Source organism: Tribolium madens, unplaced genomic scaffold (assembly GCF_015345945.1).
Source record: "Tribolium madens isolate multiple individuals breed KSU strain unplaced genomic scaffold, Tmad_KSU_1.1 Scaffold_11;HRSCAF=98;Tcas5.2_LG3b, whole genome shotgun sequence".
Taxonomy (NCBI): Eukaryota; Metazoa; Arthropoda; class Insecta; order Coleoptera; family Tenebrionidae; genus Tribolium; species Tribolium madens.
Window position 1 is genome coordinate 1,421,857 of NW_025400975.1, and position 25,751 is coordinate 1,447,607.

Below are 25,751 nucleotides of genomic sequence, written 5' to 3' on the forward strand. Positions count from 1 at the left end.
ACAACGGTTACCTACTCCTTTTCCGTAAATTTCGTTCCGGTAATAAATTATTACAGAATTATGATGTAAAACAAATCTCATTTTATGTAGTTGATACTTTTCGATAACTTTGCCATAACATGGAACTGAAGGAACTGTCTAAGGTAATAATTGCGTGTTTGATTAACTTTGGCACTAAATTGGATTTTTACAGCTTTGCGACATTTGATAGACTCGTTAAAACTGTGATTTATTTGTTTGTCTGTGCATATTTTTAATATTTTTCCGACTTTTGACAAAAAATAAATTTTTACGCAGATTCTAAAAAACCTGATATTAAGTTTAATTAACACGTTGCTAATTTGATAACAGGTCAGGTGTCATTTACACACGTCACAAACCACGTTATAAACAAGAAAGTGTTAAATGAAGTTAGAGACAATTGAATTAGGTGGTTTTTGATGACGATTTTTTAAATTTAATGCTAATAAAATAAGGAGTTTTTATTTTTGCAGAATGAAAATACTAAAAAGCTCAAATTATGTAATACAGTTGCTTTCAAAATAGACCGTCCACTTCCTAGTGTAAATTCAGAGACCTTGACTGGGTGTAAATATGTCTTTTAGTTTACGTCAAAGTGACAGTTGAAAAAGTGAGGTTGCATTTGATGTAAACTAAACATTTCTGTGCTTCTACATCTATACCTTATTTAAATCTATAAAATAGATTGTTATGTTCCATACTACTTAAAAAGCGTATTTTTTTGTCTTTAAATTTGTCACTGGGGTACATCTAGAAAACATTTTTTTTTTATATAGAAAGTATCTTTCATTTACCTATTTGACCTTGAAGTAGAATGTATAATAAAATACAAGTTGCAAAAGCCATTCATCCAAGACGATTTCTTGAATGGTCTTCTTTAATATTAATTTTTCTAAATTTCTGCATTTAGGGAATTTTGTGTTAGTTGGTGACACGTAGCATTGTTTTACATAAAGGGATTGGAAAATTCGAACTGACATGTCATTGTGTGTAATCTAGAAATGTATGTTTAAGATTATTTTTTGTACGCATTGTCACCAACATTAAAAACATAAAATACACTAGGCACCCAAAAGTGGTTTTGCGCGGTTACCAAATTGGTGACAAAGTAATATAGAGGGGTGTTTTTATATATAAAAATGTTTTTTTATCCTAATGTCTAATTTTTTGTTGCAAATAAATGTGGGCACATTCTCATATCTCAGTTACTGCTCGCCAAATATTGGTAACTCATCATCCTCACGTGGAGGCGATCTCTTTTGGTTATTTTATTACATTTATGCAGCTGGATAAAACCAGTTAAGCTAATCAATCTTTAATTGATTATCATTGTTGATGTTTGCTTCACCGTGGAATAAATTCTTTGAACAAAATCATGATGTGTGCCATCATATTAATTGTCTAATTAGAGTAGCAATGTTGTGTTGTCCCTAAAAATGTAACAAATATTTACACAATTACGTTGTTGTTATGACGTAATAACACATGCTACCCACGTATATACCTACTAAACAAACCATTTGATTCTTATTAGTTACATTTGGCAATTGCATTCAACTTATGATTTATTAAAACTGATGGCTATAAATCGTGTCATTTGAAACGGAAGTAGATTTGATGGTGTCTAAACAGGATACATTTTTGTTTAATTTCGTCCTTCTTTAGTTCAAGGTTTATGTATGCTATTAGAGTGTGCTTGTCTGCTTTAAATTACTCATCTTATCCTTGGCTCGGGCCAGCCAACTGCCTAATATTGATCCTCATTTCAAAAATTTGCAAAATTTGACACGTTTCATGTTCTATTTGATTATTATTTTTAGTAAAAAACAGTTTTTGATTACGAATGTTCAAAATTACGGTTGATTTATTCTTAGTAGGAAAACACCTATTCATTTTATTGAAATTTTGGCTCTGATTTCTTTTCAAGTTTTTATGACACTTCAACAAACACTTAAAATTTTATAGACTATAGTCAAACTAACTTTAAATTTAGTTCTTATCTTCTTATTTTCTCGGCTTGATTTTTGGTGGTCAACTTATAATTAATTTGTTGTTACGAACAATAATATTAAGGTATCCAGTGTTCTCTGTGTAGTAAAAAAAATCATATACAGGCTGTTCAGGCACCACATTAGAAATATTGGAAGTTCTAACAATGAAATTTATCTAAAATTTAGTCTATAGTCATAATCGGTTAGATCCTGTTCAATGAAAATATTTTTAAGATGGCGTCACTTTCTGTTACGCCGGAAGTGGACATCAACTTTGTTATTGTAAATAGAAAGTTATGTTTTTTATTGCACTATTGGATTACTCAAGTGATTTTGAGAGAATTTTTATTAGCCTTCTCTATACCTAAGTTTAGCCGAAATATTTAGACCTCTTTAAATTTTTTTAGATTTAAATCTTCCTATTCAAAAATCGATAACTCTACCATTTTTTAATATGTTGAAACCGTACTTGGGTATACAAGAGAGAAGGGTTAGATCTTTCCTTTGGTGTATTCATAATTGGAAAAATAATTAACAAACCGCCAAAATGTAAGGTTCAAATACCCTTAACTCAATTTTTCTAAATGAAACACCCCAATTTTTTCTTTGCTGAATAGAGGAGAATTAAGTTCTGCTTCGATCTGTATTAACATTCCCTATACCTATGTTTACTAGTTTTCAAGTTATAGTAACTTCTTTTGATATTGTGAGAAATTCCTTAGCCATAGCTGCTTTAGCACAGGTTGTCATAGAAATAAGAAAAAAGCAGAATATCAAAGTTATTCAAATTTAGATTAAGTAAAATTAATTTGAAAAATAACGCAATTGTGAAAAAAAACTTYGCCATAGCTGCTTTAGCACAGGTTGTCATAGAAATAAGAAAAAAGCAGAATATCAAAGTTATTCAAATTTAGATTAAGTAAAATTAATTTGAAAAATAACGCAATTGTGAAAAAAAACTTGGTGTTTTTTCAGTGAGAAATATTTCCATAGTAAACTATGTAAAAATTAATTTTTTCCATTATAGAAAAAGTTAAAATAACTTGGAAATCATTACATTTAGGTATAGGGAATATTGAAACAGATAGATGCAAAATTAAATTCTTTTTCTAGCGAAGAAAAAATTGAAGCTTTCCATTTGAAAAAATTCATCAGTTACGGGTATTTGGAGTTTCCCAAATGGGTAACCTTAAAATTTGGAGGTTTGTTATTTTTTTTCCAATTATAAATAAACGAAAAAAAGTTTTAACTTTTCTTTTTCATATGTTCAAATACGATTTCAAAATAACAGTTAGATGCAAATTTAAAAAAAATCAAAAAAGTCTAAATATCTAAAAAACGGGGTAAATGTTGATATAGGAAAGTTTGATAAAAACTCTCAAAATCACTTGAATAATCCAAAAACTCAATAAAAAATATAACTTTCTATTGAAAATATCAAAGTTGATACTCATTTTCCATGTAACCGGAAGTGCTGCCATCTTGAAAATATGTCCATTGAACAGGATCTGAGCGATTATGGCTATAATCAGAATTTTAGATAAATATCACTGTTAGATCTCCGAATACTTCTTATGTGGGGTTTAGTCGGAACAGCCTGTATAAACTGAATTCAGAGTAATATTAAAAATAGGAAAATAAATTTGATCAAATCTCGATCAACATTAATTTTTTAATTTACTTATTTCTTTTGGTACAAATTTTTATTTTCAAGTGTAAGAATTCGTGTCGAATGTGAGTTTGTTTGTAAACTAGAACCCAATATATTTATTAACAATTACAATTTGCATTTTAACAATATTTGTACAACTTTGTCATGCATCGAAAGCTTTGTGATTTCGGGGTCCACAACATAATGTTATCAAACAATTCCGTTATGCGTGAATAGATAATATATTGTCGACATATTAATAATTTTCCTATGGAAAATTGGAACACAAATGGTTGCTCTTGACATTGACATATTTATTACCGCATTAATATCAGGCGCCTACACAGCATTATTACCAATACATATACACATTGCAAATATAAGAAGTGTTATTTTAAATCATGAGTCTCTTTGGATTCTTATAAACTATGACCTAATAACGATTTTTTTAGTTATTTTTGGACTTTTTCTCGCTATAGGAAGTTTATGGTAAAGGATCTTGGAATAAATGTGTACCATAAACAGTTTACTGAGGAAATGTTTGCACATTCTTAGTTTTATTTATGATTTCTTATCTAAGAAACAATATATTTTCATTGTTTTATCTAACTACCCGTCGATGACAATCGGCGCATTTTAAATTGTAACTCATCAATCACTGTATGATTCATATACGTAAAGATTTAAAATTAATTCGCAACGGATGTGGGTAGTCGTAAAATTTTCCTTTCAAGTCGACAAATCCATTTATTTTTTAATAGTACCAAAAAAAAATTGGCACTTTGTATGTCCCCGCAAATCTGTTTCAGTAAATTTCCTACATTATTAATAGGATGGGGTTTATGGAAGTAATAACATTTCCAACTAGAGTTTAGATCTAATTATGTAATAAGAGTTTAGTACTGTCGTAATTTTTTTGCATTTTATTTGTCATAATCGTGTGAATTATTCCTCGTGCAGAATTTTATGATACAATTTGGAGGCTGAACAAATTGACCAGAGAACATATAATAAGTAAGTGGTCTCTGCAAAAATTAAAATTGACGACATATAATAAAAAAAGTACTTCAGATTAATTAAAAAAACTCAAAAATTGACCCGAAAACCAAAACTTATTTCTATTTTATCACCGAGTAACATTTTTTTTTCTCAAAACTGAGTCAAAATAATGTTAAGTTACTATAATTCTACTGATTGTAAAACTGAAAATTATCAATCTTGTTAAATTATGATCTAATTTACTACATTACTAAACATTTGATGAGTTCTGTGTTTCTGTTGTTTTTTAGGACACCCGTAGGTATACAGTGTCTCAGAACTCGCGCCTTAGAGAAAAATTTCAAGTAAGATAAGATACTAGGAACATGGAAAAAATGTTTAAAAAATTTTATCTGTCAAAAAATTTTGATATTTATTTTTTGAGATTTGACATTTTTTTATGTCTATTTAATGATACTGATGATCTTGTATATGTTTTTTTATACTTATTTAGTAAAGGTACAAAAATTTTGCCAATAACATAAATAACATTAAACAGAGTTAATTTAGGATACAGCTTCCTTGTTTCCTCTTCAATAGCCTGTAGCAAAAAAACTTGAAAAAATATTTTTCCAACAGAAGTAAATAGAGTCAAAGTGCAAAATTTAAACTCTCATAATTTCGAAATTTTTATCGATAATTTTTTTAAACATTCTTTCCACGTTCCTGGTACCTTACATGGCATTTTCTCTGAGGCGCGAGTTCTGGCGCACCCTGCATACAAAAATGATTCAACATCGAATTTTAATTAAGAATATTCATACAGTTTGTTCCATAAATAGTACTTGAAAGAAAGTAACTTAGAAAAAAAACTTTATTTGACCGATGTGAATATGTTTTTTTTTCAGTTATGTTAATATTTGATGCTAGTTTTAATGCAAAGGGTTGTTGCACAGAGTCATTAAAAATGATTGTAGCATCCGAGTTACTTGATTTGCCAAGGTTTTTTTTCACATTTTATTTTTAAGCATTTTTGAAGAGCTCTATCTATCTCAAGAATGTTGGTACAACATTTTGGTTTATAGTTTTGAAAGTAGTTCAATCTTTGTATTACAATCTTTTTGAATCACGCTGTATAATAAAGGCAACTTAATTTAGTAAGAAATGTAGGTATTGCTTTTCCAAAAGGTATTTGTGACACGAGTAGGTGTTTTACGTGATGATTAAAAAATTCACTAATTTAAAAATAAATGTGTTTTTTTAATGTTTAAGCTCTTCAGTTTTACTTTTCTAGCAATAATGTTTATTAACCCATAATTTCCTTCAGTAGAGGAAAGAAAGAACAGAAAAACAGAATAGTAGCGGTTAATATGTTTATTTATTTCTGAAAAAGATGTGTGTTATATTTAGAATCTTATTTTCTTAAATCCAGGTACAGTGAACTGTATATCGTTCTTATTAGAAGTGTTGGAGCAAGGCGATTCAAGTACATGCAACATGAATAATAATGATGTGGCATTGAAAGTGAAAATGACCGTCCTTTGATTAAATTAATGAAGAGAACTTATCTCGGTTTATTTATATCGTCTAGTACTATATTTGATAAATTAAGAGGAACTGAATGTTCCACTTTATTTATTTTTAACTAATATTATATGATTAAAATGTTATTGCAACTTTAAAAACTATGTTCAAAGTTCACTTATTTCTAAAATTAAAGCTGTCTATTTAAAAATTTCGTTTTAAAATTTGACATGTGTCTTGGCATGATCTGTGAATGACTTGTCTGTAGAAAATGAGGGTTAGCGGACCAAAACTAAGCTTAATCTGACTTTGTTTGCCTTGAACTTTACAGTTATATTATAAATACAAATTATGTTAAATTTAAACGCATAACTTAATTAAAGAAACTTCAATTACTCTATTTAAAAAAAGAATATAATGGAGAATCTGCATTTTATCAGTGTCATGAAAGATCTGCATTCAATATTGATTTTGCATATTCAAAAAAATTGATTTACATGTTACATATTTCTTGGAGAAGCAATCGAAATAATTTTTGCAAAGTTGACTGTTCTCATTACAAAAATATTTAATTTTTGGATAAAAATACATTTTTGCTTATGTTTATGCCCGAGTAGTAACTGTTGAAAGTATTTCAAGGATGATTATAACTATTTATTAATTCAGCAACTTAACTAAAATAACTTTCTGGGAATAATTGGCAATTTCTTGATGAAAAAATCTTTAACTTTCGCGTATTCTTGTAAAAGACAAATTTAAACAAACAGTGCTTTTGTCGTCAAATTGACGTAGAAGGAATCAAATTATAATGTCATGTGCTTTATTGGTTAATTCAATTATAATATCTCCTTTTAGATTTTAACTGTTTGTTGATAACATTAAATTTTTATTATGAAACAACATTTATGAAATTGGTACCATGATACCGTATTTACAATAATTTTATTACTGGTTATCGACCAGTCAGTTTATTTTTCATTTTTTAATATGTCTACTAATCAAAGCTTTAAAAAACCTGTGAAAAACCATTATTGTCTTTAAAAAAAATAACCAGAAAAAATTATATTTGATAGTAAAAGTTAATGTTAAAAATGGGTTTAACAAAAGCATAAATCCAAAAAAAAAAAAAAGAAAATAAAATATAGGTTTCTAAAATTGCTTTAAGCTTGAAAATTGTTATTTGTGTATCAATAAGGCACTAAAGTCTTATTTTTCATCACGAATGTGTGTTTAGCTGCCGAAGTGATAGCCCAGGCAAATAAAACACATAATAAAACATCATACAAAACCACGAAACGGAAAAAAAATATTTGTAGAATTAAAAACCAATACTTATGAACATCTGAGTAGATACACGTCAGCAATTATTGTCTTTATCTCATGTTTACATTGACAGTAATTTGACAACATCGTTATTAATTAATATTTGCAGTCAACAACACAAAATTGAAGAATAATTAAAACTTTTAGTGCCGATTTTAGACTCTTTACTGACAATTTCAAAAAGTGTTGTCATACCTTGGAATAAGAAATCTAAAATTTAATCTTTTACATTTATCTTACGAATGAGTATATTCAAAGATCTTTTAATTATCTTTTTTTTAATCTTTTATGTAATATCTAATTTTTATATCTACTTGTAGTATGTAACTCTTGATACACAGATATTTAGATATAATTAAAATAATAAAAACTTTTATTACTTCAATGCTAACAATGGCATTTATCCCAGTAGCGGATTTGAGGTATTTTCAAACGAAAAAATAGTATAAAAGACACGTGATACAACTTCTCATTGTAATTTTCGTGCATTGTAACACTCGCCACTGCCTGGCTCGTCTCAATCACGATGAGAGTGTTTAACATTTGTTTTTTAATATACTATTTTTTTTAAAGATGTGCCTGAGTTTTTTTCGAAAATTGGCATTTGCTTGTAGGTATCATACATTTGAGGAAGCAACTAAAACTATTACTGATTAATTTTTTCTATAAACAAATTATAACATAATTTGATAGTGATAAATATAATCACATTAACATTTTCGATAACAAAAATTAAAATCATTCGGAAATTAACCGTGTTTCACGAACTTTGATTTATGCTCAAAAAAACTTTCCATAATTTGCAAGTATGTATTTTTATTGCTCTTGATTATTTTTTTTGAAGATATTGAAATATGTACTCTATTTTAAGAAATGTAGATTTCGGTTTATAAATTACTAGCTGTTGCCCCGGCTTCTCATGCGTGGTAGTTTAATATCCACAACTATTTCGAAACGCAGAAGGGTTAAGAAACTTACGAACAAAAAGTAGCAACACATAATTTATTATGAACGTCGTAGTAAAAATAAAAAGTCTGTCTTTTATAACTTATTTAAAGACCGCAAAATTTCAAGTCTTTAATCTCAAACAATAATGATTTCCACACAAACTTTAACACCCCATTCTTAGCTTGCTTTGCTTCGGTGGATAGAAGTCCATATACAGGGTGCACCAAAACTCGCGCCCCAGAGAAAAATGCCATATAAGATGAGATACAAAGAACATGAAAAAAATATAAAAAAAATATGTATAAAAATTTCGAAGAGTTTAAATATTGCACTTCGACTCTATTTATTTTTGTTGGAAAAAATTATTTTCCAAGTTTTTTTGCTATAGGCTATTAAAAGAGGAAACAAAGAAGCTGTGTCTTAAATTGTAACTTTGTTCAATGTAATTTGTGGCTTTTATTGGCAAAATTTTTGTACCTTTACTAATTAATTATAAAAAAAACATATACAAGATTATCAGCATCATTAAATAGACATAAAAAATGTGAAATGTCAAAAAATAAATGTCACAATTTTTTGACAGAATTTTTTAAACATTTTTTCTATGTTCCTGGTATCTTACCTTATTTGAAATTTTTTTTCTGGGGCGCGAATTCTGGCGCAGCCTGTATGCGGCTCCATTACTGTTTGACCCCTTTGGGGATGAAATTTTCCAAAATCGTAAAACACGTGTTTTTTTGTTTTCAACTAAAAGCCCAAATACCAATTTTCATGGATTTAATTAAAAAAAAAATCGGATATTTTATGACTTTTACCCCTGATCAACCCCTTTGGGTGTGGAATTACCAAAATTTTAACCGAAAGCCTAAGTACCAATTTTTATGGATATAACTTTAAACTCTCAAATTCACCTTCCGATTTAACTTCCTTAGGGGTTAATTTTCCAAAAATACTTTTATTTATTTTTTTTATTTATTTTTATTCATTTCCTACAGGATATTTCAGAACTAACGCCCTAGAGAAGTAAGATAAGATACCAGGAACATGGAAAAAATTTTACCTGTCAAAAAATTTTGACATTTGACTTTTTCATATATTTTTTTCTTCTTCCTGTTATTTTATTTTTATAATTTTAATTTTAATACGGAAATTTTAGTAGACAGTATTCATAACACTTTAAAACCATTTAAAACTTATAGTTTCAGTTTTAAACATCTTTCTTTTACTTTCTTTTTGTTTTGGTTATTCTAGCTTTCATTGTCTTTTATTTTAAGACTATGCTAATATAACGTTATAGAATGCTGAAATAAGTGGAAACAATGATTTGTTAACTTTCCAGTTTTCATGTTAAAAGTGCGAATACAAAAATGTAGTGTATATTATGACATTATCATGTTTTTGACATCTTTATCATGCATCATGACGCTTCGATGAATTTCCTAGAATTTGGCGCGTTTTGAAACCTATCAATTTTATTGTTTTATATATTTTTCTAGTTGTTGAAAAATCCTTATCTTACTTTCAAGTTAATCTCTTTTTTTTAATACAAATTTGTCTTCTGAAAGTTTTATTAGTTTTGTAATCACTCTGTATAATTATCATTTTTATGTTCTTACAGGACATCAATAATGAAACTAATTATTATTTCATGTACTATCGCACAGTTTATTTCATCAAAAAACTTTTGTGGCGCCGCCGCGCTTAGAAGTCTGGATTCTGGGATTTTGGATTATTATAACAATTTTAGTTTTTGCGTCAGATACGAGTATAAAGTACTTTTATCTACAGTTTAGTCATTTAGAACTGATTGTAAAACTAATGTTTATTTTCATAGATATAGGTAATAAATTGCGTGCTCTTGATCTAGTTTTTCACCGATATTGATCTGAAGCCTGTTTTCTTAGTTTTCATCCACTCCGGACAAGTTTTCCGGGCAAGACTAAATTATTTTGTTTTTCAAAACACATTTGACAAGCTTTGTTAGAATGTTAACAAATAATGCAAAACAGATAAAAATTATGTATTTTTTATCAGTCATTAAATTTCACAAAAATGAAGCAATGTCTTGTATACCACGTGAACATTTTGGAATTTTTTTTATCTCACCATATTATTTCTTTCTTCTTTGACATATTTTATATAAATAAATGTTTTTTTATTATTTTGATGTTGGCAGCCTTTCCATTTTGTGCGCGACCACACTATATATTTTGACGTGCCCTAGATAATCTTTTTTTTCGGTCTTATCCTGCCGCCCCCACAAAGACGTCATCGAAATAGTTGTCTCGTTTTCGATTTGTGGGAGTCTCCTATTGCATAACGTTTTTTTTTATTTATTTCATACGAAAATTTGTAGTGTTTGCATGCCAGTTTTTTTATTTATTTATAAATGCACTACCGCAAATAAAACAATCACGGTCACCTGTTATTGAGAGAGGAAACTTGCTCACCTCTTGCATAAAACTTTTCTTTCGTTATGTCAGTAGAGTAAAATCTACCTAATGATTGTGTTGATTGTGAAATTTTTAATATATGTTTTGCATTATTACTATTAAAAGCAATTTCTTCAATTAGGCTAGGCCATTTCTTTGCGTAAGTAACATGGAAAAATACTCCACTTTTTTAATAATTTCGCTAAAAATATAGGTACGCATCTAAAAAAAAATTTTCAAGAGTCATTTTTAAAATTACCTCGATACATTTTGTATATTTATTCAGATTTTGTAGCAAGTACGTTTGGTCCATAAACATACAATTTCGACAAACGTCGTAACTTTTAGCTTATTAGTATGAAAGGTCACATGCAAGATCATGGATTACCATGAGAAAATAATACGCTGTATGCTAATTGTTGGTATGTCGCATTTTAAGCAAAGGTCTGAAAGAATTTTAATTTTATTGATATTGTTTGATAAATCACGCGTAATTTCATACTGAAATTATTTCAAGTATTAAATTAAAATCAACCTTGAAGTTAGCAATAAAATTGTAGTTGAAAGACTAGCTTTATTGCTTTAAGATTTTTGAGATCAAAATATTTGTCCAGACATAAATGGCAAATGTAAAACTAATATTAATCACAAAAAATCTAATCAGCCCAATTTAGGTATTATTGAAAACTTTTATTTTAAAGGGTTTTAAATAATTTAATTCACAATGCTTCACATAAAGGTTCACAGGATGTCCTAGCTTCTTGGATTCCTAATACTTGCCAGAAAAATCATAGTTTTATTTATCTTTTTATTTTTCATAGAAACATATTTACAGTACGTCACCATTTTCATGATAAAATATGTCTCACAATGGAAGAATTGTGCAAAAACTGTTGGTAATAAATTAAAGTAAATTATTATTTAAATGTAAAAAATCCAATAAATAAAAATTAATTAGGTTGTTAAAAAACAGAGAACAGTAAATATGCCTAACAATTAAAAATATAAATTAACTGTAATAACAATTTACATGGTCATATTTTCGGCGAATGTTCAGTAGGTACTTAACAGTTGAAATAAAATTTCAAAAAGTGTTTGTTCAAAACTGTAAATTTTTACTTACCTAGTAATAGTAGGACTACTATTTGCATTCCTCAGATGTAGATTAAAAATGAATAATAACTTAAATAAGTAGCTTTAAGTTCATGCAAAATGCAACTAAATTGGGTAAACTTTGATTCATCCTTTGTTTTCAAATTATTATCTCTTATATCTTTTATCTGTTATTATCTCCTTTAACACAATATTCAGACAAAATAGATAATAATAAATATTATCTATTAAGTTAGAAAAAGAAAATAATGAATTTGTGTATTATCTTTCAAAAAGTAATAACTAAATCTGTCAAAGTTACAAAAAAAGTTTTTATTTGAATTAAATAATTATTTACGTATGAAGAGAATATAATGTTATTTCCTCCCACATGTTGTAGAATATTTTTTTTATACTTTGTTGTTCTAGGAAGGAGTTCTCAGTCATGGATCACAGTACATTTCGAATTTAGTTGTTAATTCACAGGGTGATCTAAATTTAAATAGTCAAACATCTAGAATTAACTAATAAAAAAATAACATTTATTTTGCAACTTTCTCATGAAAAAAGTAAGTAATGTTAATGATAAGGTTAATACTAATTGTCACATGAATAACATAAAAGTTGTTAAGTTAGACTTTAACTCCATTTAAATTTACACTAAATTTTAGTTGATGTTTCATTTTTTATTAAGCAGTAGCAAAAAGTTTACTAAAATATTGTCATATCAAAAACTATTTATATTTATTGAAATTATTGGATAAAAATGATATTTCGACTTTTTCTATTAATTCTATAATTTTGTAAAACAAAATTTGAACCATTTATTGCAAATGCATTTTTATTATGTATTATTGGAATTTTACTGCTTCAGTAAAATTTTAGTCACCGATAATGAAAACGCAACTACATATTCCATTCTTTTCTAATTCATTGAAGGACACGGAAAAGCGATATTTCAAAATTATCATTTATGTAAACGTAAACTTAAATATAATATATTTACATGCAAAATGAAACACTCGATAAGTTTAGTTTTACTTTACCATTCCCTAAAAGCATTTCTATTCAATTCCGCACACTTACTGGGATTCTTTATGTCCAATTTATTGTTCGAAGTTCTTGTGGAGCTTTTGGAAAAAATACAAGATCCAAGTCTAAAGGTACTTATTTGTTTTTATTTTTTGAAGTAGTATTAGAAAATTACGTGTTTTGCATCACTTTTCGTGACATTTTTTTACCAATCTTCAGAGAAATATATTTTTGTTATTATTAGTGAATGAATCGAAATGTTGCCTATACAGGGTGTTTCACACAACTTTACGAGGCTTGCGCCTAATGTACGCACCCAAATATACAAAAGTCACAAAACACTGGATACAAAAAATGGACTTCTAACTATTTAATTTTTGGAAACCCAAAAGGTGAACAAACTAGAGAAGATTATTCAATTTTTCAAAATTTGTAATCGACTTCGTATCGGAATATGTATTATTGATTGAATCTTACAGGCGCAGGCCTCGTAAAATTACGTGAAACACCCTGTATCTTCTATTTTTTTTTTTAAAACCTGTTTGTTTCGTTTACATATGATGATGTGTGAAGTGCTGTTTAACACTATAAGAGCCCAATATAAAATAAATTTGGCCAAGGAATGTGTAATTTAATTTAATTTTTTAATTCGAGGTTATGACGTGAATTTATTATTTCTATCGACCTAACAAAAACTAGACGTAACCACTGAACTAACAAAAAATAGATTTTCTGTTTATTAGCAGAAAAATTGTGAAAATTCAATAATTGAAAAATTGAATTGAATTCAGGTTTAGAAAGAGGCGAAATAAATTTAAATAAATATAAATAATTAAATAAATATAAATTTCGACAAAATCTGATAGTGTGTGTTTTACCCGAGGGGCAAGCGGCTGTCCCAACGACTACTTTTACGAATGATTTGTTTGTTTCTTTTACATATCTATTTCTTTGACAATAAATGAAATTATCTAAAATTATTTGTTTTCTGAAAAATTTCCCCCATAATGAATATTATTTTATATTGTTTTCTTGAGTGTAATTTTATTGATTATTTTGGTTTAGTGTTTTAAATACCTACATGATTTGATTTATTCTTAAATAATGAATTTCACAAAAACTGAGAACACTAGAAAATAATATTCCCATGATTTTTTAAAAATTATAATTATGTGAAAATGTATTTAAATTTAAACAAAACTAAACAAAATCGACATGAAAGTTCAAAAAAACACCATCAAAAACTATACCAAAAATTAAAAACAGTGGGCATTCTATTCTGAAAAAGTAAATTTTTATTGCTATTTTTATTGCGACAGCCTTTATACCTGCTAATAATTTTACGAGAGACCTAAATAGGACTCCCTGTGCATATTAACACCTAAGAAGTAGGATAAGACTTATTTTATTTGCCATCATTTAAATAAATTAATAAATGTGCATTTCGTGTTCTTGGAACTATACCTACATCATATTTTATCCCAACGATAAAAGCAATCGATTTTTACGTCGAACGCTTCATTAGATAAACCTGAATAGGTAAATGATGTACCATGTGCCGTGTGTTTCAGTAAACAACGTGGCTAGAAGTTACGAGTCGGAGTAAGTTAATTAAATTAGCGTTAAAAGCAAAGTTTAAACGAAGGTACTGACACGTTTATGTAAATGAAGGTTACTTTTTGCTTTATTTATTCTGTGACACTACCAGATTTCCATAGAAAACTTGAAAACCTCTCTCAAAGGAAACCATTCTTCTACACCATTTTTTTAAATAATTACCAATTAGACCCTAAAACATAGCAACTATGAATATAATAGAAATAATAAACAAACATTTCGCTCATCACGAGAATCTCGTCACTATTAAGTTAATTACCAAATCACTTCAAATACGTGGGAGCCGAAAATGGTGACGCAACTAAGACAAAAAATGGGCGTCTTTGGCGTCGATTATTTGGACGTCGGCCAGTTGAATGTTTACATATCTTCTTCATTGGCAACGGGACGGACAAAGGTTGAAATAAACACAATTCATTATTGGCAAATACGGTATTAAGTGATCTATTTAAATGCTTAAAATAGAACTGAACAATTGGTTTGCACTCTTGACATCGAAAATTCAATCTTTGCTCAATTACTTACTACATGAGGTAAATCTGACATAGTGGATGGCGTCAGAGTTTATTGTATCGACAACTACATCTGCTAGGCACTTTATAGATATTACTAAGTAAACTTTGGAATTTTTAAAGTGCCGTTTAATCTAAAAATTGTTAAAAAATAAATAATAGATAGGTCAGATAATAATAATTAATAATTTAACAATAAGTGCGCCAAATCGCCAGTCTTTCAGAACCTGGTTAACTAACCAGACTGAATATTTTTTAAATAGACAGAGTTTACAAAACAAGTTTTAAATTTAGAATATTTTGGCTTATAAAAACTTGAGTGATATTGATTAAATTGTATGAATCTAGGTGTTGCAATAAATTTGTGTTGACAAGTGTCGTTTTAATTAGCCAAATAATGTGAAAACGCATGTAGATGAATAGAAAGTGTGGTATTATTTAAGAGGGTAATTAGAGTGTATTGATGTAGGTATGTGAATATTTGATTGCTATATATGGGAAGAGAGCAAAACAGACTGAAACTGGTGCACCCACAATCGAGACAGGGTTTTTGACACCATAGAAATTGAAATAGTTTTGGAAAAATGCTGATTAAAAAGTAGCACCTACAAGTGGGTGAAAAAATAATAAAAATATGTAAGAAGGTGTACAAACTAAAAGCTGTTATAAATACACTCAAATTTAACGAGGATGAGAATGTGGGATGCGCCGAGAGATGGAATGAGTCATATGAGAGAATCCAAAGAGGTGAAAGGAATTAGCAAAAGATCAAAAAATTATTGCTTTTATTAATAATTATTGGTTGGCTTTAAACATTAAAAAAAATCGAGACCAAATTAGTGATTTTTAAAATTGTGATTATTTCTTATTATTGTGATTTATTTAATAATAGTCATAAAAAGTTCTAAGAGTTGCTAACTTCCAGGATATGCACATTTTTTAAAACGAGATTTGTTTTTAATTTCGAAAGCATAAAATATGTTTAAAAATCGTCATTCTATTACAAACTAGGTGTGATTAGATATTTTGGTTAACAAAGTCAAGTCGCACGCTTTATTGAAATTGTGAATAGATTTATTATTCTGTCATGAAAGCAGTTAATCATTATAAAACTAAACTAACGCAGATTCTAACAACATCAACAAAAAGACCCACACCATATTGAGATTGGTGATTTTATTTTAGTTATTTTCTCTCTTGCCTATAAATTATCCTACACCACAAAGAACAAATATTTATACGATTTAAAAATAATCATGTTTTTAAATAGATTTGCTCGTAAAGTGTAATTACAACGTATTTTTATTATATTATTAAGTATGAAACTCAAAGTTTATCTAAATACTCGTAAAAGCTCGACTCTTGTTTTTGTAACTTTAACAAAATCTATAAGTAATAAAAACATGACAATTAATTTTTTAACCCTGCGATATTAAAAAATCTTTTTCTTAAAGCGTATAAGAATTTTGTTGTTATTGTACAGCACTGCCGGCGTATAACGAAGGCCCTAAATTACGGTATAATGCAAATCAAAAATTATACTAGTACAATAACGATATCGACTTTTAGTATGGTTACATTGGCAACATTCTAAATAATGTTTGACAATTATCAGTTTGGGTACAAATACTGAAAATTTGGAATTGTGCAAAAAAAAGCGAAGAGAAAAGTGTCTCAAGAAGTAATGCAGTGTACAGGTCAATATTATGCTTCTAAAAAGTGGGGTTAAGGTTGTAGAATCAAATACATTTTGTGCACTTATTCGGTTTTGTTTTTAACTCAACAAATTTCAAAAATGTTTTACGTTGAACTATAAATTCTGGACATTTTTTGCTTCTGAGAGAATTTTTAAAATACTCAAATTTTTGTACGTTGGTGTACCGGGCTTTCCTCTGCCGTACGATATAATTTATAATTTTTGTGCTCTTTTAATTTTCAAATGATTACTTTTTTTCAATAGGCACAACAATTTATATTATTTTCAGTTTATTGTATTTTGTAGGAAATCCTTTTTCTCTTAAATATTTTATTCTTAAACCATTTTCTAATATGCATTTTAACTCATTTTTTACTTATGAATTTACTTTTTTTTAATTAATGTTTTTTTAATGTTAGTAATCAAGAAAATCCAAAACAAATTAGTCAAAAAGTTAAAATAATGAGAGGATATAAAATTGTTATTTTAATTGGTGTTTTTTATTTGTCTAAATTTATTAAGAAAAAGATGCTTTTTTATTATTGTCGTTTTGGTTTTTATGTACGTGTAAGTACCACCCCCATGGCCCCCTATTCCCAAATAATTAAAATAATATACCAGGTGAATAAAAAGTATGAAACTAAACGTTTTTTGCTTAAACTATTTTTTTTTTGAAAAAACTAATTGATGAATGATAAAGTACAATAAAAATGTGATATTTAGCAAGAATAAAATTTTTCAAAATTTTCTTTTGTTTGTGAGTTCTACTTTTTTAAATGGCAACTCACTATAAAACTATATATTTTTCTATAAAGGTTGTGATCTAAGGATTGCAACTCAACTATCCATATTTAATTTAAAAAATTTCTTTTACATAAATTGCAATTTTGACCAAAAACAAAACAAAATTTTGTTTTCAAAATATGATTACATACATTCTTTATATTACTTTAATTTATATTAATTATTATTATCTGGAGGCAAATGATTTAAAAAAAAACCGCTTGGTTCCATACTTTATATTCACCCTGTATGTATATTTCTTGATAATTATTTTGATGAATAAATGTTTATGTCAGTCATGTTGTAAACTGGGATATCAAATTATATTTTTGATAGTTGTTGGAACAAATTTTGTAAAAAGTAGTGCTATTGTTATTAATGATACAAATTTTGTTTTACCGGAAATGCTCCTAAACTGTATTTTAACACAATTTATTTTTCATAAATTTTGGTTGTTTGAGAAGAGATAAAATTGCTGGAAAATTTATAATGACTGTACTGCTCAAATAAGTTGAAAATTACTTTTATAGTATATATAAGATACCTGCCTGCTGCCTGCAACCTGTAGTATCTACCTAAACAAAATATTTCGTTATTACAAAATTGTTTTATATTATACTATTTATATTTTGTTAATATGTACGGGAAATTAATTATACAGCTTAAAAATTTCATTAAAATTCACTACAATACTAAATTAATTTGGTAGAGGTTTAATTAATTAATAACAATTTTTTTTCAAATTGTTATAAAAAAATGTTTTACAGGTAAAATTCACTTCAAATCAACTATACCTTAAATCAATTTGTGAATTGGTTACCATTTTATCGTTATGACTAAAATCATTTAGCGCTTAATAAACGCCTAATCATTTTTTTTGTTTACGTATGTGTTAAATATAAATTAATGCCTATTTCTCATCGATCAAACAAACCCTAATACAAATTAGTTCATTGGTTGTTTGAATAAGAAGTTTTGTAACCACTACGCATGCCTCTCTGTCTATCTCCCACCACATTTTCAAACGCGCTAGTATTATATACTTAGGGTACACAAAAGTTTATATAATCGAATTGTATCAGGCAGTGGAGGTACTTGCACGTGTTAGTGTGTGTTTTGGTTTAGAAAAAAAATGTCGCGGAAATCTGGAAAGGTACCTCTACATGAGGCATGCAAGGTAAAATTTAAATCAATTCATAAAATAAAAAAAAATAAGCGAACTAAAATTAGATGCGAAAATAATGCGGTTTGGGATGGGTGCCAATCTTTTTTTAATGTTGACTTTAATTTTTTTTAAGTAAATAACTTTGATTAACATTATTTCTTGGTTTCAAATTTGTTATTTAAAAGTTTGCGATTTGTCGGTGACGGAAATGTGGAACCGCAAAAGGAAATGAGTTAGATATATCGACGTAAGCAAATGTTGGTTTTCTGATAAGATTACATTTCGTCATCTCTAAGGTATATAATAATCGATTTGGAGGAATTTTATTAATCGATTAGTTTAGTTTGCTGTGGCCGGATTATGTTTGAAATTGTCAGTTTTATTCGTACAAGCAAAAAACGCGAAAACTTTGCTAAATTTGTCGAAACAGCAAATAAAAGCGGCATCTGGTCGCCGCGAAGTAGTGGAAAATTACCAGCACAGAAGCGGTTTCGGAGTTTAGTTGACATTTTTGAGATGCTTTTACTCATTTCATGTTTTATTTATACCACTTTTTCAAAAACTTTTCGAAATGACGCAATTTTATAAAAATAAAACTCATTATCGACATTTGCTAATTAATGTTAGGATGATAACAATACAAGCGACTTGGCATGATTTCGAACAACTTTCACAATTTTTCGTTTATTTATTTTTTCCAATTTTAACTTTATATGCAAAAATTCATAGTCAGTATTCAAGGTATTCTGTAATAATGAAATTATGTATATTTTAATGATATTCAGAATTTCTAATGAACGGTTTCATAAAAATGCAAGACTTGCCTATTTATGGAAACAATTAATGAGGTGTTATTTTTTTTCTTGATCATCGTATAATTTCTGAAGTGACAAATTTCGGGTTAAGAATTACATTGTGTATTTATTTCGTCACTTTTCGTCATAAATATTTATTGTTGTCAAGAGTTGTGTAGTCTTCAGCCTTGAGACACGTGGTTAATACCCCCACTTCTACTAGTTTGAAATTTTCTATGAACCAGTGGCGTACCACTTGCTTGCAAGTCGGGGACATGTAACAATGAGGAAAATAAACAATCTTCCAAATGGATATTAGCCAAAGAATCTGCCATCACATGCACGTGTTAAAACACGCACGTTCTCTGGATGTGATCCAACATGCTTCAATTCGAAAATTCGGTCCCAAAAGGTTACATTTTTATCTTTCGGTTTCAGATTACTCAATTCATTGACATGCAATTAAATTACGTGCAAACAGTCGTCCTGAAGGGTCCGACCCCTATTGATTGTTGCCAACGTGACACCAGTTCTAGGAACTGGTCTGCGTGGATAAACTTTCCACAGGACCTCTATTGTCGAAGCAACAAATATTCTATTATTACTGCTGAATAGCTGAAACCCTATATACTCGTGATAGTGTTTATTTTGCGTAGCAATAATAATAAATCAAATGTCGCATAATCATAAAGAATTTTGCAAACCGTGACCAAGTGAATCACTTTGCATTTCCTCCTTTTGGACTAGAAAGGTCGTAATAAATCTATAAAAAGTGACCTTGCTTGAGTGAACTGCACTATAAATCGGATGTTCCGAATGTTCAATGACAGTTTCGATCGATTTTTTTCCAAACAATTCTATTGTCTTAACTCGTCGTTGCATATCAAAGTGTTTCCATCCCGGCATTGCGAGCTCAAAAAATTAAATTCACCAAATCTGGGTTGAAAAAAAGGTCAAATTTATATCTTTAACAAATTTTTCTATTAGTCTCGAAAGTTGACGTTTTTTACATAAACTGAGTGATTTAAGCCTAAGAGTTAAAAAAAAATATAGAACTATATTATATTTTCTTAACAGTTAAGAAATTTTTGCCTCGGTGTGGCAAAATCTCGCGAAAAACGGATTTTTTAATTTACAAGCCTGCTTAAGCTCTCGAAAGAGGTAAAAATGACATCATTTACGGACTAATTCTACGATTTTTCGGCTTATTTTGTACAAAATTTGGCGAAATTACAGTTTTTCTAGCTATTTTTTTTATTTTTTGGTTTGTTTAAGTGAAGTTTCTCAAAAACCTTAGGTTTTACTACAAAAACGTACTTAAGAGCATTTTCGAGCAAATTTTGTGGTTTCTCAGTTTAATTTTGTTCAAAAAGCAGTTAAGTCGAGTGAAACAAACAAAATAACAGAAACATAAATTCTTTCTGTGATTTTTAGCTAATGTCAATTTGATTTTTAAATTTTTTAACCTGTTTGAAAGAAATTTTTTTGTTTTGTTTTTTGGCTTGTTTTTAACGTAATTTTGTGAAATAATTGTGTTTCTAGCTGAAAAATGTACCTACAATCGCGGACACAGAGTATTGGATGATTTCTCATTCGACTAACATAAAAATGTAAAAGGGGCCTTATATAACTAACCTCACTTTTGGTTTTTGTAATTTTTATCTTGACAGTTAAAGAAAAATTGGCAACAAATCAAAATAATTTATTGAACTTATATAAAAACACGTATTTCAACTAAAACTTTAAAATTTTGGTTTCAAACGTCATTCATAATGACAACAAAACGTAGTTTTTGAACTGACATAAATTTGATGTCCAAAATTCCGTGTCCGCAATTGTACAAAAGCATCTGCTTAATAAAGTCTTGCATAAGAAGCAAATAGAACTAGTTTAACCAATTTTTTTTAATTTAAATTTTAAATAATCAAGTTTCTGGTTGAAAATGTAGAAAATGCTCAAAAAAGATGCAGAACTTCAGAATTTATTTTTTTTTATTTTCAACAAATTAATAGATATTATAATTTTTACAAAAATTTTCACTAAATCACCAAACCTGGCAACAGTGGAATTAAATCACTTGTTGGCACTTGTTTTGTAGATCAAGGCGAGTCTCAAAGGCCGCGAATAGTGTTTTCGTGAAAATTCGCAAATTTTGATTATAATAAAAACGAGCGAAGCTATTTGGGTCAGCTCATAACCACTTCTTCGCATCGTTATTTGGATTCCACAAAGTGTAAATTTTTCGTCAACTTTCCCACAATACATTTTTTAATTAGAGCATGGCCCCAAAAGTAGACGAAACCGTCAAAGTAATTCGAAAGGTAACTTGAGGATTACCGAGAAGGTCATTTACCTGCAACTAAAACTGCGCAATTTATAAATTCAGAGCCGGTGCAGCAGAATAGAAAAGCTAGGAATGTTAACAAGTTAGCGCACTCGTAAAACGATTTCTATTCTATACTGGAAGTTTATAATAAGCATAATTTCACCCATAACGATGTATTGTGTTTGGGAGAAATTATCGGTTTTTTACGGTTTACGCTCAAGCGAAACAATGCCAATTCAGGTAGGTCACTTCTTCACAAACTTCTTAGGTCAAGTTATAAATCAACTTGAATTTTTGCACAATTGTTTTCGCCTAATTAATCGATATCAGTGATTGTTCTTTCTAGAACAAGTAGGTACTTAAAAGTTTCCTATGAGTATAAAAAGAGTGCTTGATGGTTAGATAGACTAGAACAATTGGTTTTTGTCTCTATTAAAGTTGTGCTCTTGTTCCAGCCTAAACTCCTCATAGCTCAAGTAGACCAGAAAAAGGGTGGTGTTAACACAGAAATAATGACTAAGTAAGTACAAAAGCTCCATCTCTTAATAATACATTCATTCACCGACATCACAAAGCTTCTTTTTGAAGGTATCAGAATTTTTACTTATATCAACAGAAATCAAATTATTTAATTACAGACTTAGTACTGGTGATTGGACTTGAGTGATTTAAAAACCATGTATATTTGCAGACAAGTCCATTAGGGCGCTTTTTCCATCACCACAATGTACAATTTAATCCTATCAAGTACACATTTGGAGGTTCTCTTACTCCACATTTCTATCTTATCGCGATATTTAAATATTGGTTGTATGGTCTATTTATTATGTAATTTGATTTTGCGTCATGTTATTAATAAATTGTACGTTGTGGTTATGCCACCACCTCGGTTTTTTACTAATAAACAGCTAAAAAGATCAGAGCGAATCATTTGAGAGTGATCGAAGGGCATCATGCGTATATACATGGTTTGATCATAGTGTTGTTTGATTACATTTTGTAAGTTTTGTAAGATTATTGGCATATACCGGAGCTGCTAGAAGTGCTTCTACCGCACCTGTTGCGATGTGGTTGTGCTGCGGAGCTACGGAATTAGAAGGACGATCAACGGTACAATTACCTATATTTCTTAAGTTTAAAAGTACAATTTGTACAGAAAAGTATTGTAGACTTACAAATTCAAGTTTTATTCCTTCCTTCAGTTCTTGAACGTAAATATATTTTTTTTACATTTACATTCTTTCAAACCTCACTCATCCCGAGTTCGAGTCTCGGCCATAAAATAATTTTCTGATCATTGGAGTGTAATTACAAAATTTTGGCCAAGACTCGAATCCTTTTATCCATAATCCATTTGAGTCAATTCTCTATGTTTTGCACTAATAAATCTAACATCTTTCTCTTTCACATCCAAGTCGAGTGTATTTTCTAACTCAAGATATTTTCAGTCATAAATGTGAAAAAAATGAAGTATCTGTGCCTTCTGCCAATGGCTCGACAGTACCTTTGGTTAATGCAGCACGCGGAGATGAAGAATTGGGAGATTATGATCCATTTGCCCACCGAAAACTTGACCATCCCACATCGTGAGTAAATTCGGGAAGAAATCACACCACAAAACTAAAACTTGATTTACAGTGATTTGGACACGTTGATTCATTTATTGAAAGGGAGTTTGGGTAGTGGAATTTTGGCCATGCCTATGGCGTTTGCCAACGCTGGTCTTTTCTTCGGATTGTTTTGTACGTTTGCCATTGGTAGCATTTGTACTTACTGCGTGCATATATTAGTCAAGAGTGCACATGCTTTGTGTAGAAGAAATAAAGTTCCATCTTTAGGTTACGCGGAAGTAGCCGAAGCGGCTTTCTTAGCTGGTCCAAAATCGATTCGTCCATGGGCCAAGTTTGCCAAAGCCATGATTAATCTCTTTCTCGTAATAGATCTTCTGGGATGTTGTTGTGTGTATATAATGTTTGTCGCTGAGAATATTAAACAAGTTGTTGACAATTACACACCGAAGGACACTCATCAAGACATTAAGATTTACATGGCGGCGCTGTTACCTCTACTTATCTTAATCAATCTTATAAGAAATCTAAAATACTTGTCACCGTTATCAATGATTGCCAATATCCTAGTCGCCTCGGGAATGGGTATCACTTACTATTATCTCATTAATGATATGCCGTCTCTTGATGAGAGACCAAAAATGGTTGAGATCACAAAACTGCCCAAATTTTTTGGTACTGTTATCTTTGCCTTGGAAGGCATTGGTGTCGTAATGCCTCTAGAAAACAACATGAAGACTCCCACTCATTTTATTGGTTGTCCTGGAGTATTAAACATCGGGATGTTTGTGGTAGTTCTCTTATATGCTACTACTGGTTTCCTCGGTTATAATAAATACGGCCCATTAACACAACCTAGCATCACGTTAAATCTTCCAGAAAGTGAACCGTAAGTTAACCTTTTAGGAACATTACCAACACTAACTTCATTGATTTCAGATTGGGACAATCCGTGAAGTTGATGATTGCAGTTGCTGTTTTCTTCACCTACGCTTTGCAATTCTATGTCCCAATGGAGATTATCTGGAAGAGCTTGAAGGGTTTGTTTAACAAGAGACCAAACCTATCAGAATACAGCATTCGAATTAGTTTAGTAATTTTAACTGCGGTCATTGCCATTCTTGTTCCTGATCTTGAGGGTCTGATTTCGCTAGTAGGTGCGTTATGTCTTTCGATGTTAGGGTTGATTTTCCCAGCTATTATTGACTTAGTCACGTTTTGGGAAGACCCAGGTTTTGGAAGGCTAAATTGGCGGTTGTATAAAAACATTTTGTTGATTTTCTTCGGCTTTGTGGGCTTTGCCACGGGGACTTATGTCAGCATACAAGGAATCATTGAGAGAGCAAATAGTTCATAATTTAGGCGGTTTTCTATCGTCTCTAGTGCTAAAAATTACTTTCTATGTAAAATCTAACCAGTGTCGAGTCGAAACTCTATAGAGTTTCAAATTAAGCGGCTGGAACCCGGCTTAGTGAGATCAAACAATTTCGGATTCTCTGTTTAGATTAGTTAAAGCACCAAAGGGGACGTTTAGAAAACGCTTTATTTTTAGTGTTGAAAAAGTAGACTGCAAGTACAACTGTGATTGCTGTAATTTTATGTTTACTTCATGAACCTTGCATTGATTCCTTTATATTGGCTTATTTTTTTTGTATAGTGAGACATTCTACATTCATTCAGTTATTTATATCTACCATTGTGATTTTTTTAGGTAATAAGTTACTAACCGTTTACACTGTAAAGTTTTTTGTTGGTGTTCATTATTTTTTATTTTCTTTAAAACAAAATTTTTGACGATGAACACCTACAATTACAGTTTTCTTTAGCAATCGCTGTATTTAGTTCCAAAGGAACTGACTTGATGGTGCCTTATATGAAATTTTAATCTGGTTTTTTCCAGACGCTGAAACATTGTTGATACCGTAATTTGTTGGAAAATTGATTGATTTAGATATTATTTTTATGTTCCTTATATTTACAAATAGACAAGGAAAAATTCACACGTTTCATATTCGAAATTTAAAGTAACTGATTATTTTCAAGTCAAATAAATTTATGTATTTGGCATTTTTTCAAAGTTTTTTATAATTATTATTGCCAAGCCGTACTACCGTCACAATTAACAACAGCTTAATACATAAATTTAAGTGAAAACTCGAATTAAGTCAGAAGTTCCCTTCTAATTTTAATATCTTGATATTATTGAGTAACATATTTAAAAATAAAACATGGTTTTTGATTAAAAAATAGTTGCTTTCATTTCACCTCTACCCTTGAAGAAGAACAAAATTTTTGTAA

At 29.3% G+C, this 25,751-nt stretch overlaps 1 protein-coding gene across 3 annotated transcripts; it reads left to right on the forward strand.

Annotated features, from left to right (window-relative positions):
* Window positions 1-25,700, forward strand: LOC123007461 (proton-coupled amino acid transporter-like protein pathetic). Of its 3 annotated transcripts, none has more exons than XM_044402781.1 (5): window positions 1-143; window positions 22,341-22,405; window positions 23,334-23,471; window positions 23,524-24,342; window positions 24,393-25,700. In XM_044402781.1, exons 1-5 carry the CDS (start codon window positions 120-122, stop codon window positions 24,808-24,810), a joined length of 1,464 nt encoding a protein of 487 aa, XP_044258716.1. In that variant the 5' UTR covers window positions 1-119; the 3' UTR covers window positions 24,811-25,700. The 3 variants fall into 3 exon arrangements, with proteins under 3 accessions (XP_044258716.1, XP_044258725.1, XP_044258709.1); XM_044402790.1 differs by lacking the exon at window positions 1-143 and adding an exon at window positions 10,955-11,028; XM_044402774.1 differs by lacking the exon at window positions 1-143 and adding an exon at window positions 18,647-18,777.
* Window positions 25,701-25,751: the final 51 nt, after the last annotated feature.

What these genes read in the sequence shown, in the direction of transcription:
- LOC123007461 (XM_044402774.1), top strand. Translation starts at nt 18,733, where the DNA reads ATGTCGCGGAAATCTGGAAAGGTACCTCTACATGAGGCATGCAAG. An exon ending in AACACAGAAATAATGACTAA is followed by an intron (nt 22,406 to 23,333) that starts GTAAGTACAAAA and finishes AGATATTTTCAG; the next exon opens with TCATAAATGTGAAAAAAATG. An exon ending in AATCTTCCAGAAAGTGAACC is followed by an intron (nt 24,343 to 24,392) that starts GTAAGTTAACCT and finishes CATTGATTTCAG; the next exon opens with ATTGGGACAATCCGTGAAGT.